The sequence below is a fragment of the Pan paniscus genome, chromosome 2 (assembly GCF_029289425.2).
Source record: "Pan paniscus chromosome 2, NHGRI_mPanPan1-v2.0_pri, whole genome shotgun sequence".
Taxonomy (NCBI): domain Eukaryota; kingdom Metazoa; phylum Chordata; class Mammalia; order Primates; family Hominidae; genus Pan; species Pan paniscus.
Genome location: NC_085926.1, coordinates 42,976,625 through 42,994,434, shown reverse-complemented (window position 1 = coordinate 42,994,434; position 17,810 = coordinate 42,976,625). Strand labels below are relative to the sequence as shown.

The following is a 17,810-nucleotide window of genomic DNA, read 5'->3' as shown; positions in this document are numbered from 1 at the left end:
GGGAGTCCTGATTTGTAGCATTTGCTGCTTTCCATGGTGTAAACAGATATTCACACCCTGACGGATTTCAAGCTACCAACATGACCAAATGTGGAGTTGTCAAGAGATGTGCAGTGGCACACCATTAGCTAGCATTTATTATATAGACACGAAGCTGCAAAAGCACAGATGATAGTAATATAATTAGGAAATAATGCATTCTGAGTAGTTATTACCTTTGTTTCTAATATAATTTATTATTTCTACAACTTAATTTTTTAATAATGCCTGTGTTTCACAACTAGGTCACAAAATTCCTGCAAATTTTAGCCATCAGCTCTTGTGAGCTGATGAGCTGGCTCCAGTAACCACTGGATAAACAGAGGCAGGAAAATTACAAAAACAGGTGCTTGGTGGTCAAAAAACCAAGACTTGGGGGAGAGTCACCATCTAACCTCAGGTGGGCAATTCAGGCCTCTCCACCCAGAACCCCCTACCTCCGCAGCTCTCTACCCCTGCTGCCCAACCCCACCTACCTGCAACAGGAAGTCGAAGAGCGCCAGGCGTGCCCACTCGGTATGGTGGATGCCCAGGCATGGGGCCTGGCCTGGCCAGTTGCAGCTGTGTGCCAGCAGGGCCTGATACTGCAGCCAGCCCAAGGCCAGAGAGTTCTGATCCTCATCTGGGTCGCTCAGGTGCTGCACATCAGGCGCCCACCAGATGACAGGCCTTGCTCCACCGTCTGTGTATCGGTAGGGCAGGAGGGGGCTATGGAAGCGGCGGGCCACAGCAGGTAGGCTCCGGCGCAGCCCCAGCACACGATCTACGTGGAAGGACAGGACCTCAGGCAGGTCCCCAGGCCTCTTGATCAGGCCACAGAGCCCTTGGGAACAGAGTTGGCTGAGCCTGGGAGAGGACAGGTCCTGAAGGGCAGCCTCAGCGGAGAAGCCAACCTGTAGCACCTGCCCATGGGCGGGGACCCTGGCTTTGTCCACCACCTCCCCCTGCGCCAACAGCCGGAGCATCTGCACATCGTGGTCTGTCAGCCATGGGGGAGCCTGCCCACCAGTCCTCGAGCTGCTCAACAGCGTCTCAGCATCACACCATACTGACCCTTGCAGCTTCTTAACAGAGCCAGGCCACTGATGAGCCCCTGAGGCCGAGGTGGGATCCTCTGCTTGTTGCCCACCAGTCAAGGCTCTGTTCTCAGCTCCCAGCAGATCCCTGCCTTCTGCTGTATGGGGCCAGAGTGTCAGCCCAGAAGTAGCTCTCCAAGCCGGTAAAGCTGCCATGTCGCTCCCTGGGAGTGGACTGACCAGGGTGACCATCTCACTCTGTGTCTCCTGGATGGGACCGCCATGCTGGGGGTGGCCCAGGTCTTTGGTTCCTGGATCTCCAAACTCATCCTCCCTCAGGAGCACAACATGCTGAGTACTGAGTCTTGGATGTCCTGACAAAGTAATGTCCCTCCTCACCCTCCCTGGATGCCTGAGGTCCCCTCCTGGGGACTCCCTGCTTCTGTCCACTCTTGCTCTATGGCCTTGCTCCTCAGCACAGACCAAGATGGAGTTCCTGGGCAAAGCACGGCTTCTCCAGAAGCCCATGTTTCTTGCCCGCTGCCTCCGGCTGGAGCTCAAAGCCTGCCGGATATGGGTTGCAGGGGCGCCAGTTACCCCCTGAGGCTCCATGGGACCAGGGTCTGGGCCGGCGGATGGACGCTGTGGGGGAAAGCGGGTGACAGCCATTGCAGATAGGATCATCAAGAGGCAGAACGCTATCACTGGCCGCCTCTTGCCACGCAGCCTTCTCCGGAGCCAAGACGCCTGGGAGACGGGGTAGAAAGAAAAGCTTGAGATCTGAGAAATACATCAGCTCAACCCACAAAACAATGGGGATGGTAAGCAAATGAGGTGCTCAGTTCATGAGAGAAAGAGAAGAGCACAGCCCAAGTGGAGGGACAGCTGGCTGCCTTCAAGAAAGGAAATGTCAACTCCAGCCAACTGTGCTCCTGTTTCCAAGCTTGGCTTGCTTTTCCTTCTAGGGCAGCCTCTGCTGAGGCCTGCAGACCCATGCTCTTCTGTCTTATTCTCCCTTTGAATAAACTGCCATTACAACACTGTCACCATGCACCATAAGGGGCTTTTCTCACGTCTGTCCCCATCACCAAGAGCTGACCTTCTCTTTTTGTCTCCATGTGATCCCATGGGCCCATTCTGGCAGATCTCTTGATGTCCCCACACACATGCCCTTACCCTTTGCCAGAGCACATGGCCACCCAGTTAGAGATGACTTTGCCAGCCTCCTTAGCAACAGGGTGTGACCACGTGACCAAGTCCCTGACTATGTCATGAGAGCCAACCACTTTTGCCAGCCCCACATGCTAAAAGGAAGTTGGCCTCCCTGGCCTTTCTCTCTCGCCATCCCTGCCGGTTGCACACAGATGTGGCAGCAACAGCTCTGCACATGTTAGCAAGGACACACCCTAGGGGCAGTGATTTCTCAACATGCAGTCCTTGGACTACGTTCAGGTCTTAGTTATTCAGTTAAATATATTCTATGCACACTCCTGTCCCCTTGGCCCCAGTTTCCCATTATTTCTTGGTTGACTGAAGTTCACATGGGACCAGCAGTATCAGTATCACCTGGGGACTTGTCAGAAATGCAAATTCTCAGGGCCCCACACCAGAATTACGGAATCAGAAACAGGGGCTGGGTAGCCTGTGTTTTAAGAAGTACTCTGGGTAATTCTGATGTGGGCTTAAGCTTAAGAGCCACTGCTCTAGGGCATCATGAGCCGCAAAAGGGAAGGAACACAGTGTCTGGAGCAGTGCAAGCCTGCAGTTGGGAGTCTCTATACCTGTGAGCCTTTATGTGACAGACCTACAGGCAGAGCCCTGGTACATAATGGGAATCAACAGATACGTGACTGACAAAATGAATGGACAATCTAGTCCAAATCACAAAAAAAACTCCCCAAATTAAGTTTACTTACTAAATCCACCAGATATTCCTTAGAGATTTTTGATACTATATGCAGTGTGAGGCAATTTGCTGGAATGCAAAGAAAAGGCACACGGGTAAACAGAATTTTAAAGGTGTCAAAGAAACAACACCCACAAAACAAACCAGATCCCACTTTTTTCCCCGCATGTGCTTGCTCTTCTGAGAAGCTCCCCTGTGGGTGTCAAAAGGGGATTATCCGGGATCTGCAGTGGACATGTAGGTGAAGTCCATCCTCAGTAGCCCCCTGCTTTCTCTCAAAAGTACCACCTCTATCCCCCACAATCCACCCGAGCCATATCTATCCAGGGACCCCGACCCATGACCTAAGCTGATGGGGCCATCCTGGATCCTGACCCATGCTGGGCCAACAGATTCTCACCCCCAACCCCAGCCCTGGGAGCATGGGCTTGTGATAAATCAGCAAGGCTGACTTGTCCTGCTCATGAAATAGAGAGCAGGGGCCCATTGCCACCCAGCCAAAGATGACAGCAGTGGGCCATACTCTGTTGAGAGCCAGTCTGCAGGGAGAGAGAAGGAAACAGTTGCATAGACAAACCAGAGATGAAAACAGGAGGAAAGGCCTTGCCCAGCATCCTGCGCTGCAGTTCCAATTCTGAGCCTGGCCCAGGAACAGCAGTAGCCACTGCCTGGGGCTCTTCGGGACTGCGCAGCATCCACGAAACCCATTCTTACTCTACACTTGAGCTGTGGATTGTGGGTACTCCTGCTACATGCAGCCAAAAAGGCCTAATTCAGGTCATCTCTGAGTTCCCTTTCTTCTACAATTAAAAGAGCATTTCCTGGCTGGGCGCGGTGGCTCATGCCTGTAATCCCAGCACTTTGGGAGGCCAAGGTGGGTGGATCACTTGAGGTCAGGAGTTTGAGATGAACCTGGCCAACATGGCGAAACTTTGTCTCTACTAAAAATACAAAAAGTAGCTGGGCGTGGTGGCGCATGCGTGTAATCCTAGCTACTTGGGAGAATCACTTGAACCTGGCAGGAGAACCGCTTGAACCCGGGAGGTGGAGGTTGCAGTGAGCCAAAATTGCACCATTGCACTCCAGCCTGGGTGACAGCAGCAAAACTCCATCTCAAAAAAATAAAATCTCAAAAGAGTCTTTCCTCCTTCAGTACCCATCTGACCTTCCCCTTCCTTCCAACGGCATGGCCTGGAGGAATGCCGCCCCTCATGAATTTCCTAATTTGTCTGTGTTTTCAGTCCCTTCTAAGTCAGTGGCAGTTTCTGCAGGAACCGAACACATTTCTCAGCACCGTGAACATCAGAAAATAATCAAAAGGAAGTGGAAATGGGAAATCTCAGTTACAGCCCAGCTGTAAAAAGTGCCCATGGCTCCCTCCTACCTCCAGTTCCTCCACATTGGTTCTCTCCCTGTCCTAACCCCTTCTGCCTCCTGGACATGAGGCCAGCATCTCCCTCTTAGCGCCTCCATGAGTGGTGCACTGATGTCTCTTGGCCCCACTTTTGCCAAACACCTCAGCTGCAGGAAGCCAGTGTGTGGATCCCACTCTCTGGACCAGCTCCCTCATCTACAAGGGGTTGGGTTGGATGAAATAGCCTTTGAGGCCTCACTTCCCCTAATACCCAGTGATTCTAGCTCTTGGTGGACAGTGGAGGTGGACTGACTTAGCTGTGGGCTCCCCTGAACCTCCTCCTCCTGTCCATGTCAAGCACCTGTAGCAGAACACAGCTGCACAAGAGGACCCACACACCACCATTGCCCAGTAAGTCAATGTAGGCCCTTGAGGGTGGCTTTCAAAGAAGAGGGTTGAAATGAGGGTTTTCTGCCCCTGCCCAGTCACCACCGGAAGACGCAATCACTCCCCTTGGCCTGAACAGTGAGACCATGATAACCAAAGCCTCCCTTGCAGCTCTGAGCTGATCCCCCAAGACTCAGTGGGACATGCCAATACAAGGTGACTCAGGGCCAATGGATACTTTCCATCCACCTGAAGCTGCTGCTGGAGGGACCACTTAAGCTCACCTTCCCTCCCCCATACCTGGAGGGGAGGAGACGGTAGAGAAAATCCCCTCTGGCCTCTGGCACCCACGTGCTAAAATATCTTCCCCCCTCACCTGACACTCCATGCATTCATGCTTCTGTGAAGCCAGCAGGTGAGCCTATATGTCCCAGGGCCACAAAGCCCTGCTTGGACACCCTGCTTAAGAAGGGGTGGGGTGGGGACCAGCAAGCTAAATAAACAGTGGGGAAATCAGGTGAGTCATGCTTCTGATGTCCCCCTCACTTCAGCCAGGGCCTCCAGGGCCACAGGGCAGGGAGACAAAGCCTAGAGAATATTTTCCTTGTAAGTTGTGTGGTCCTCTAGACAACCTGTGCTCCCCAAACCTGGATTGCAACTGGAATCTCTCACCTGCTTACCAGAGATGGGACAGAACAATGGTTCTTAAACTTGCTCTGGGGATTCCTTCATGTTCTACCATGGGGTGGGGGGTTAGGAGATGACTCTGTGTGCTCTGCACTTGCCACCCCCACCCACACACACATACACTTCCACCAAGAGAGCTCTGTGTTCTTTCATTAGGTGTGTTTAGCTAATTTACATTACTTGATATGCCATACATGTTTAGTCTTAGTTCTGTTGTAATATTTTATGGTATATTTTCTGTATTGTAAATTCAAAATAAAATTCTAAGCCCCCTGACCATCCGAATGGACCCCTCCTTTTGGCCAAGGGCCTTCCAAAGTTAACCTGAAAAACTGGTTCAGGCCATGATGGGAAGAGGAAGCCAGACATGCCTCATTATACCGTCCTCCCTTTTGAAATTTAGGCCCAGCTGACCAGCATTGACATCAACACAGACCTTAAGACTGTTAGAACAGCCTCTTTATGTCTGATAAGAAACATTTACAGTCTATTTCCTCAAGCCAGCTACCTAGAAGCTCCAACTGCATGATAAAGCCTTGGTCTCCACAAGCCCTTATCTTAACCCAGACATTCTTTTCTATTGATTCTAAGTCTTTAGACAATAACTTAACTCTTTCAATCAATTACCAATCAGAGAATCTTTGAATCTACCTATGACCCAGGAACCCCCGCTGCCAGTTGTCCTTCCTTTCTGGACCAAAGCAATGTACATCTTAAATGTATTGATTGATGTCTTATGTCTCCTTAAAATGTATAAAACCAAGTTGTAGTCTGATCACCTGTTCTCAGGATCTCCTGAGGGCTGTGTCACAGGCCATTGGTCACTTATATTTGGCTCAGAATAAATCTCTTCAAATATCTTACAGTTTGACCTTTTCATCAACAATATTTATAATATTTGAAGTCTTGTACTATGTTTTCTTTTCACTTACTTTTACTTTGTCTTTTGGTGTATATTTCTTATAATATTTAGGAAATTTTGATTTGGGTCCTAATTATTACTTTATTATTATATGCCCTTAATTGTCTGGTTCTTTAGACTGTAGCTCTTAATCCCCTAAAAAGAACAATATTAAAATTATTTCCTCTTCCCCCGCCTTCCCCTCCCTTTCCTCTACCATTCAATTTTCATAACTAGTATTATCTTTTTAAATGTTTATCTTTGGACAATTAAATATGTTTATCTTTGGACAATTAAATATGTTTACATTTCTATATATTTCTCAGCTTTAAATGATATTCTTTAGTTCTCTGCTATTATTAATGAGATAAACAGCATATTAATTCTTTCTCCCACCTTTTGCCTTCATCTCCCTTCCAATTGTTTATATTTGTGTCATACGCATTGGTACAATAGGAAGCGTATACATTCGATTCCATCACTCTAATACCCACATTTGTTCAGGTCTTAGTTATTCAGTTAAATATATTCTATGCACACTCTTGTCCCTTTGGACCCAGTTTCCCATTATTTCTTGGTTGACTGAAGTTCACATGGGAACAATATTCTCTGATCTCTTGCATGTTCAAACTGTTTTCTACAGCATTCATACATGAAGTAAAGTTGCCTACATAGAAAATACTTGGCTCACAGTTTCTTTCTTTGAATAGCTTATGGGTTCTGCTCCACTGTTTTGTAAGGTTAAGGGAAATCTAAGATTAAACTGATTTTTTACCCTGCCTGGCTGCCCTAAGAATTCTTTCTTTTTCTTTAACATCCAGTAACATTCCTAAGATCTATCAGTGTTGACTGCTTCAGGTCAGCTTTTCTTGGCATGCAATATGCCCTATTAGAAAAGGTAAACACAAGTCTTTTTATTTCATCAGAATTTTCTTGAGCTAAATATTAAATATTTCTTCCATTCCATGACTTTATTTTTACTTTTTTCTTTAGGCTCTTCAATTACGTACATGGTGGCTCTCCTTTATCTTTCTTATATGTTTCTTACCTTCTCTTTAATCCTTTCTAACTATTTTCATTTCATTTTGTTCACTGTTCTTGTTTTTATACTCTATTTGACTTATTGTGTTTTACCTAATATTTATTCACCCTTTCTGTTATTTTCCACTTTTCCCTACTTCTTGCCAGCTCATATTTCACATCTTTCCATCTTACCATTTTTTCTTGAGTTCTTGCATTTCTGCTTTGTGGTATTTATTCACAGAGGGTATTTTAAGTTTTAAAAATTCATTGTGGTAAGATTGCTCAAAATTCCACTGTTTCCAGGTAATATTTTCAGGTGGCCAGCCCTCATCTGTTAAGAAACATTGCTGTTCTTTGTCTCCTTTTTTCTCACAGTATCTCTGCATAGATGCTGGACTGTTTTTATTGTATGAGTTGGACCAGTCAATTGAAAGAGGTTCCTGTAGAACCCCGGTGGAATTTGAAATCAACCGGTTTTCATGAGGCAGATGCTTTCTTCTTCTCATCTACCCCATGACCAGGCTGCATCCTGCAAATATGGCTTGTTAGCATGGCTCTTTATGTATCACAGTGTCCTCTGCTTTTCTAATCCCAATAGTCCAGCTGGATCCTCTGAGCCACTAAACTTGCCCCCATCCCATTTCCACACCCTCTTTTGCAGACAAGGGGGGGGATGGTGATTCTGCTCCTCAGGTGTGTCACTCACCTTCCGGTATATTTCATTGGTGCTTTCTGAGATCTGCCAACTTCGGCTCCCTCTTCCACTCTTTCTCACTTCCTCCAACACTGCACCTGCATGAAACTGGCTGCTTCTTACGCTGTTCCCAAGTATTTTGGTGACTGCCTCCTAATTTATCTGAAAAAGGAATTTGCATTTTGTCTTCCATCTTCTTTGTTGCTTTCTGCTAGTTTCCAGGGTAAGGTGAGGATGCAGAGTTTATGCTGCCGTGTTTACACCAGCAGTCCTCAATGGTACTTTTTTAAGAAGAAAGGAGTGTGCCCTTACCGAATGCAGTGACTAATCAGCCCTCAGAGCAACGACCTTTTTCCAACTTCTGTGCTCAGGAGCCACAACACCCAAACAGACCTGAGAATTCCAAGAATTTTGTTCCTGCTGCACATTTCCACAAGATCTATTCACCAGCTTTGTGTGAATCGAGTGCAGCCTCCAGGCTGATCACTTAGCCGCATTCTTCTGGAAAGACCACCCTTGAAGCCCTTTGGAGTGACATGGACCAGGAAGTGAGGTGATCCACCTATCCCAGTTAGACTTCTAAGAGTGAAGGAGAGAGGGAGGGACCACAGGGTCACCTAGCAGTTCTCCACTTTATAATTTATTCACCATCTCATCCCCTCTCCTGTGGATTCCCATCCTTCTGTTTCCAATCTGGCTAAAAGGTAGCACTGTCCACCCAGATACCCAAGCCAGAAATCTGGGCCTGACCTTCATTCCACCTTTCCTCTGCCCCATACATCTAAGTCTTGCAAATTTTTCCTCCTAAACAGCTCTTGAACCAATCCATTTCTCATTAGACCCTCTGTGACTGAGCCCAGGCACCCTCTTCTTTACCAGGACACGTGCAACAGCCCCCTTTGCTCCCACTCCTGCTCCTCTGCAGGCCACTTGCCACAAACTGGATCATACCCTTCAAAGTCTCCTTAGAGAACACCTAAATGCCAGAAGTGCTCTAGCCATGCTAAACTTCTTTCAATTCTGGACAGTGCCAGACCCACTCTGTCTCCACACCTTTATATGTGTTGATCCTTCTGCCTGAAATAGACCCCTCCTCCTGTTTCCATTGCTCAGGTCTCAGCTTAGACACCACCTCCCCCAGGAAGCCTTCCCCTGAGACTCCTCAATGAATTGGATGTCCTCGCCGTGTGCTCCCATAATACACTGTTCCTCCCCAAGCACACCCCTTTTCACTCTGTACTGGATTTGATCATTTAATGTCTGTCTCTCAATGGATGGGTTGATCCATGCAGGCAGGACATGGGCTCACAATTGCATCTCCAGACTATCAAAGTGCCTGGCACGTGAGAAGCTCTCTGCAAAATGAGCTGTCAGATAAGAGGGGTTATCAGGGAGGTGGAAACACTGTTCCCTGGCCTGTGGCACTGCACGTCTGCTGGTGAAGAGGGCTCCTCCAGTCTCCAAGGCTCTTTTCTGTTTGGAAAGCCAGCCACCCCCACCCACTACTCAACACAGCAGATGCTTTTTGTGCCCCATTATTTTAAAATGTACCCAGAATTTGTTTCAAGCAAACACTGCACCTGCAGTGTTTGGTAAGACACAGAGGCACAAAAATAATTGCCATGAAATAAGTTTTTGTTATATTCACGGTCAGCTAGAAACAGGAAGTACGGCATGCCACACAGGGCCACACAGGGCCACAGGAGCTGAGATGGGCAGGCAAATTGTGAGAGCAAATGCAGCTGAAGCCTTTACTGTGGTTTTCACAGTACGGAATGAGCAAAGAAAGTTAAGCTAACTGAAATTGAATAATTTCAGCAGGCTCTGGGCTATAGGTGATAGAGCAGAGGACAGACAGAAACCTGATAAAAGAAGATGGGTGATATAGACTCAGAATTGGTTGGTTTGCACACGAAAGGTATGCTCACAGGCCAGTTGATTACTCTCTCTTCTTAAGAATTAGCTAACCCTGGGAGGGGCAGTCCTTCCCTAAGTCCACAAGGCACCAGACACCAGAGCATAAAAAACCAGAAAATAAGAGAATATAGTGAACACACCCACGTTATGTCCCCGTGGCCCCCGATTGACTCCAGCTGCCCCCACAGCAGACAATCCTCCTGTGCACTGCCGGTCCCCACCTCAAGGACCTGATCACTCCTGCTTTCTTGCCTGCTGTGCCAGGAAGCTCAGGGGAAATTAACACATCTGGTGACAGCCCTCAAGCAATAAGGGACAAAAGTCAGTGGGTAAATAAGCCAATCTCCCTCTTGAGAGGCATTCAATATGGTTGCAACTAACAGTGCTCAGTAGGTCTGAGCCTCTTTTCTATAAAACAAATGATGCCTTGTCACCCCCTAAGATACATTTATCTGATGATTTTTCTGAAGTGAGATCCTAAATTTCTGTCCCAATTAGATATGCTTTTAATTTGGTCTATATTGCTATTTTAGAAAACACACAGGTACTACATGCATAGATATGCACTGTTAAAAACCCATATACCAAATAAATCAGGGCAAAATCGAACATCTCCTTCTCCTCCCCAGAGGAAGCCACAGTTAGCAATTAGGGTGTGCATCTTCTCAGGCTGTTGCTTTTCTTTGCATTATAACATATGCATATGTCACAGTGTATTAGTTTCCTGTAGCTGCCATAACACATTACCACTGACTTGCTGGCTTAAAACAACATAAATGTATTCCCTCACAGTTCTGGAGGCCAGAAGTTCCACATCAGTTTCACTGGGTCAAAATCAAGGTGTCAGCAGGGCCGTGCTACCTCCAAAGGCTCTAGTGGAGAATCTGTTCCTTGCTTCTTCCAGCTTTTGGTGGCTGTCAGCATTCCTTGTCTTGTAGTCACATCACTCCAGTCTCTGCCTCCATGGTCTCCTCTTTTGTTTGTGTCAAATCTCCCTCTGCCTCTTACTTATATGCATATTTGTGATGGCATTTAGGGTCCACCTGGGTAATCCACAATAAGTTCCCCATCTCAAGATCCTAAATCAGATCTGCAAAGATCCTTTTTCTAAATGAGATAACATGCACAGCATTTGGGGATAATTTTTCAGCCTACTACACGTGGTGATTATTTTCAGCATAAAGGAAATGACTATGCCACAACTTGCTTTGATTGACATAAGAGGCCCTGAAGCTTTTTCCGTATTTATCCATACAGAGGTGCTTTACTCTTTTTAACTGCTGCATAATATTTCACAATGGAAATGTGCCATGATTTCTTTACTCATCCTTCATCCTTTTTATTATAACAAACAATATTGCACTGAACATCCAATACATGCAGCTCTTGGAAAGAATCTAAAAATTTCTATAGAGGAGATGCCAAGAGAGGAAGTTGTTGGGCCCCACTCCTTCTCATTACCCTTACCCTTTCATCATATATAAGTTACTATCTCCTTTAATCCTCACAACAACCTAGAGAAATGAGAATTATATAATTCCTATTTTACAACTGAGAAAACAGAAAGGTCCAGAGTGCCAATGTTTGCCCACGGCCATATAGCTGGCAAGAATACCAACATTTTAAACTAACACTAAAAGGGGAAATGGCCATGGACAAGTTGGCTTGGTTTTTTTTTTTTCTTCTACAATGGAAAATGTGTTGAATTCCTAATATGTATTCTCAAAGTATTGGATACCACCAGGGAAAAATAAATCATCTTTTAAAAATGTTTCAAGAAGACAGACTGTTTTGATCCTTCTTTCAGCCTCACTTGGCTTCAGAAAACCTGGGGAAAGTTGGCAGTTGTGCAGTTGTGCAGAGAGAAAAGTTCAAAACGGCCATGAGCAGATGTCCCAGGGAGGGCCACCCAAGTAAAGCTTTGGGAAAAGAAAAGCAGCTTTGATCAGACTGAAAAAAAACATCATCTGAAGAGAAATATTCAGGTGAATAATAAAGAGTACATTAGAGAAAACATAAGGGGGATGATGCAGAATCTACTACAAAGTTTGCTGGTGAGACCCAAACTGACCCTGCCATTGCAGACATGCCGGGGGGCGGCCCCACCTCCTCCCCTCAATTCCAACCATCCAAATTACACACCCTGTCTTTTCTGCCCTGCAATGTTCATGGCAGGAGGGAAAGAGAAATGGAGTTACCTTCACTGTGTGGTTCTACAGCTACTCTCTTTCTCCTTCCTTGTCAAGCCCCTACCTCCCACCCCTTCACCAATACCCCTCCTTAATTCCTCAGAGAAGATGCCCATGGGCTTAACAGTCCCATCCACCCACAGTTGCAGAGGAGGAGCAGTGAAAACGGGGGGGGGGGGTGTAGCTAGAGAAATAGACACACAGGTTTTGTTGAAGACACCTCTGAATTCTGCTTCTGCCCTTCTGAGCTGCGTTACAATAGGCAAGTCACACAACCTCTCTGCCCTGTTTCCTCAGCTATAAAATGGGGAGAAAGAGATATCTTCTCCCTCCAGGAGTTGGCACAATAAATAAATGAGTCAAAGTATGTAAAAGGCCCACTACATGGTTGGGTATATTTACATGAGTGGTGGGATCCGGGATTTTCTGTCCCCACTTCTGGATACAGTCTACCTTTCAGGGGTCTGAAAATACTCCTCTTCCTGGGTTTTGGCTCATCGTAAAGTCAGAGTAAAAATGGGGATATTTGGGAGCATAACAGAAGGTAGAGACAGAAAGAGAAGCTCTTTCATTGTAAAACCACAAGCGTCAGCCAGGAGGAAGCCACCTGGGCAGTAAGAAAGTTCTCACTGTCTGCTGAAGCTGCCTCCCAAGATAACCAGGATGGAACAGGAAAGAATTTATTGGCCTTTTAAAATCATGTGGAAAGGTGAGGAGGGAAAGGGTGGGAGCCAGAAGGGAAGTATGTCAGGGAGTTAAAGGAGAAGACAGATTCTGACAAGAATGGGGTTGGGGCTGCCTAGCAATTGTGGGAAGGGAAGCCAGGAGAGTTCTGCCTGAAGGAGCCCAGCCCACTGAGAAGCTGGGGAACTGTGCGGGGCAGGGGACAGGAACCACCACCAAACTCCCTGCCATTGCCTCCACAAGGGTAGAAACAGCTCTCAACCGGGAAGTGCAGCTCTCAGCCATGAAGTTCTAACCATCAAGGGCAGTGTCCTTAATAGCATTATTTGTTTACAATTCTGGGTTCCCCACCTTACCATGGTTGCACTGCAGATGCAGTCTACTTCCCTGCCTACTCTGTGGCTTTGGCCATGTGACTTGCTTTTGCTACCAGGATATGAGTGGATATAACATACACCATGTCCTACTGGAGGCTTTAAATGTGTTTGTGTGGTTTGGCTTGCCTCCTTGCAAATCTGTCCTCACCGTGAGAAGAGCTTGCCCCAGGTGAAGCATCTGGAACAAACCTGAACTCAACCTCCAGCCTGGAGCCAACCCAGCCATGCTCACCAGGCCCAGCCTACCCAACTCCTATTACCAAAATATAGGCATATGTTTTGGTTAGCTATTGAGACTGAGGCTATTTGTTATGCAACATTATTGCAGCAAAACCCAACTAGTACACACATTTTGGTGGCATCTCTTGGGCTCAATGTGTGCCCTCGGTCAGATAACAGGCAGGCAGGTTAGCAATGAAGCCTAGCACCCCTCCCTCAGTTAATAAGAGTGTAGTGCTGTCTCTACAAATTGGGCTTAGGCTGTGATGAGGATGATGGTGCAACCCAGTCACAGATTTATCTCTTGAACCAGTTTCCCCAGTAAGATGGTATGGAGGGAGCCTTCTGTCAAATGGAGGTCTTTTAAGAAGGACTTTTCTGAAAACGTTGAATACAAATGGACTTTGCACAGAGACAGCTTGAGAAACAGGGACGCTTGGAGGAAAGGACCGTACTTAGAGTTTACAGTTCATACCATAATAGGCAGCAGGAGATTTTCCTCATTTCTGTAGGTAAAGGAGTGCTCTTCTTTGGGGAAATCCAATCAGGATCTTGCCTGACAGTTTGGCTCTAGATCTCCACTCCCCAGACTGCCTCTATGCCCTGCAACACTCTACACCCTGACACCTCCACTGCCTACAAATATGACTGCAGTTGGCTGGCTGCACAGGGACCAGCTGGCAAAGACAGAGGCTAAGTCATCTTTCCTCAACTACCAGACATCAAAAAAGGGTGACAAAAATCTGGTCCTCCACCAAACTGCCATGGACAATGGGATAACATGCTGGGCAGGGAAGACGGAGAGAAGACAGATCACATGCTCTTCTCCCCACCCAAACAGACAAAATCACAAAGCACTTGTAAAGTGTTTTTTAAGAGTTTTCTGGGTGGGAGAAGGGGTAGAGGGAAGCCATGTGATGGGGTGTGTGTGTGTGTGTATGTTAAAAACGGAATTTGGGTCTAACTCTGGAGTCATCACTAAAGGTGTGACAACCCCTTAGTTTCTGTTCCCCGACCTTTGCCCCTTTCTAAACAGCCACCCTGCCTGATTCATCACTACTTAGGCTCTGAGTTAAACTGGCAAAGATTTGGGAATTTGGAGTTTCTGTTCCATTTCTTAAAGTGCAGTTTGTCACAACAAAACTATGGCTGGGGTGAAAGGGAATATATGAGCAGACTTTTTCAGAGGGCTGGATTAAAACCACATGTCCCAGTCCTAGGAGGAACTCAGCAGGCAACCCTGCTTTCCTTGATTTCCCAAAGTCAGACCCCAGGCAGGCAGAGCTGAACAGGCCTCTAGGGCAAAGGCAACAGGCACAACCTCCCTCTCCAGTCAGATATGCTGGGTCCTGAGAGGCTGGGCTGTTTGCTCCACTGTGGGCAGAATAACAGGCAGCCTGTCTCCAAAGCTACCACCAGGCCAGGCTCCCTTGCTCAGCTACATCAGAGGGCTTTGATTTTTCCTTACACATCAGCAACTTCAAGACAAGAGCGGACTTTTGCCCCTGTAATTTCTGGCTCAGCCAATTCCAGGAAAAAGAAAGAAAACCAAAAGAATGATAACTAACATTGACTCAGCATTCGCTACATGTCTGAGACTGCTTGAAAACCTTACTTATAATTTAATCCTCATGCCCGTCTTATGAGATACGTACTACTGTTATCATCCTTATTTTACAGGTCAAGAAAACAATGCATAAAGAATCAGAGAGGCCCAAGGCTCACACTGCTGACAAGGGCAGCACCAAGGCACGAACCCAGGCAGTCTGGCTTCAGAGCTAGCTGACCTAGTTGCCGTGCCACCCCAGGAAGAAGCTGCCACGTAAAGCCCCTGCTCCAGCCCTAATTCCAAAAGACTGCACTGGGTCTTGGGGTGGGCCTTCTCTCAAAGGGGGCTTATCTGTTCAGGACTGATCAGTTTATCCACAAGTGAGGCTTGAATGAGGTCAAAGGCAGGTTGCAACCTTTTTCTATCAGGACAAATTGAGGAAAAATAAAAATATTTTTAGGTTAAATGTTTTTCATTCAAAATGAAAACAGCTTTGTTATGTCTCTTGCCCTCCTTTATTCTTTGAGAAATAGAAGAATATCAATCAGAAAAATTCCACCATTTGATATACTCCAAGCTGGGCATATTTGAGAGGCAGCATCAGAAGCAGCTTACTAATAATCTGTTATCCTTAAATTAGTCTAGGGCTTGATGGCTAAAACAGGCAGGTTCTATGCCTCCTGCTTATTCCACAACCAGATGGTGCCCCAGTCCCATGTCAAGAATTATCCAGACTATCAGCCAGGAAATTGAAAACATCTGACTTGTGAGGTGACTATAGCAGATCCCCAAAAAAATGACCACTTATTGAGCACATACCATGTGCCAGGAACTCTCAAAATCCTACAACATATGTGCTAATATGATAATGTTACAATGGTAGAAATTCAGATTACTGGCAGGCAAGATTTAAATTTTCCAATAGCCCATGTACTTCTCACTTCACAAACAAGGATGAGGGAAGAATCCACAGTCTTGGGATAAAGATGTGAGTATAGGAGGGTGCTAAGCATGGGGAAGAAATCTGGGATTTTGCTGCGATTTTTGCTGTCTCATTCAACAACTTCCCGTAACTTCACACAGCCCTTCCATATGACTAAATACAGCCACTTCCCGTGACCTCAAGCAGCCCTTTCTGTGACTTCATACGGCCACTTCCAGTGACTTCACACAGCCCTTCCTGTGACATCACACTGAATCTTCCTGTGACTTAACACTACCTCTTCCCCTGACTTCCCACCTTCCTGTGGCTTCACCCTGGCCCTTCCTGTGGCTTCGCACTGGCCCTTCCTGTGGCTTCACACGGTCCCTTCTTGTGACTTCCCACAGCCTCTTCCTGTGACTTCACACTATCCCTCCCTGAGCCTTCTCCTTGCCCTTCCCTGTGGCTTCAGACGGCCCCCTGTGGCTTCACACTGCCCCTTCCTGTGGCTTCACACAGCCCCTTCTTGTGACTTCACACAGCCTCATCCTGTGACTTCACACTGCCTTTTTCTGTGACTTCACACTGCCCCTCCCTGTGACTTCCCATTGCCCCTTCCTGTGGCTTCACACTGCCCCTTCCTGTGATTTCCTACTACCCCTTCCTGTGACTTCCTACTGCCCCTTCCTGTGATTTCCTACTACCCCTTCCTGTGACTTCCTACTGCCCCTTCCTGTGGCTTCACAGTGCCCCTTCCTGTAGCTTGACACAGCCCCTGTGACCCCACACTACCCCTTACTGTGAACTCACACAGCCCTTTCTTGTGACTTCACACAGCCCCTTCCTATGACTTCACACTGCCCCTTCCCGTGACTTCCCACTGCCCCTTCCTATGACTTCACACTGCCCCTTCCTGTGACCTCACACTGCCAATTCATGTGATTTCACACTATCCCTCCCTGTGACTTCACACTACCCTTCCTGTGACCTAACACTGCCCCTTCCTGTGACTTCACACTGCCTCTGTGACTTCACACTGCCTCTGTGATTTCACACTGCCCCTTCCTGAGACCTCACAATGCCACTTCCTGTGACTTCACAATGCCCCTTCCTGTGGCTTCACACAACACTTCCTGTGACTTTACATGGCCCTGTCCTGTGACCTAACACAGCCCCTTCCAGTGGCTTCACACAGACCCTTCCTGTGAAATCACACAGCCCCTTTCTGGGACTTCACACAGCCCCTTCCTGGGACTTCACACAGCCCCTTCATGGGATTTTACACTGCATCTTCCTGTGACTTCCCACTGCCCATTCCTCTGGCTTCACATAGCCCCTTCCTATGATTGCCTATGGCCCCTTCCTGTGACATTCCACTGCCCCTTCCTGTAACTTCCCACTGTCCCTTCCTGTGGCTTCACACAGACTCTTCCTGTGACTTCACATAGCCACTTCCTGTGACTTCCCTGGGAAGTGCCGCTTCCTATGACTTCACTCAGCCACTTGCTGTGGCTTCCCACTTCCCCTTCCTGTGACTTCCCATGGCCCATTCCAGTGGCTTCAAACAGCCCCTTCCTGGGACCTCACACAGCCCCTTCCTGTGAACTCTCACAGCCCCTTCCAGTGGCTTCACACAGCCCTTCCCTGTGACCTCACACAGCCCCTTCCTGACGCTTCACATAGCCCCTTCCTGGGGCTTCACAAACTCCTTCCAGTGGCTTCACAAAGCCCCTTCCTGAGGCTTCACATTGCCCCTTCCTGTGACTTTACACTGCCCTTCCTGTCATGTCACACTGCTCCTTCCTGTGGCTTCACACAGCCTCTACCTGTGTCTTCACAGGGCCACTTCTGGCATGTTCACACTGCCTCTACCTGTGGCTTCACACAGCCTGTTTCCCTGTCATCACAGCCCCTACCTGTGGCTTCACACAGCCTGTTTCCCTGTC

The 17,810-nt window shown here is 47.4% G+C and overlaps 1 protein-coding gene across 4 annotated transcripts in view; it reads right to left on the bottom strand.

Annotated features, from left to right (window-relative positions):
- Window positions 1-17,810, bottom strand: part of GASK1A (golgi associated kinase 1A) — a 122,542-nt gene that overhangs the window by 30,937 nt on the left and 73,795 nt on the right. For all 4 annotated transcript variants that reach the window (XR_004670525.4, XR_004670526.3, XM_055109744.2 and 1 more), the window contains one exon: window positions 516-1,802. Coding sequence is in view for 2 of the 4 variants with exons in the window: in XM_055109744.2 (XP_054965719.1) it covers window positions 516-1,802 (1,287 nt within the window). In the remaining 2 variants the exon portion in view is untranslated. The remainder of the gene's footprint in view (window positions 1-515; window positions 1,803-17,810) is intronic.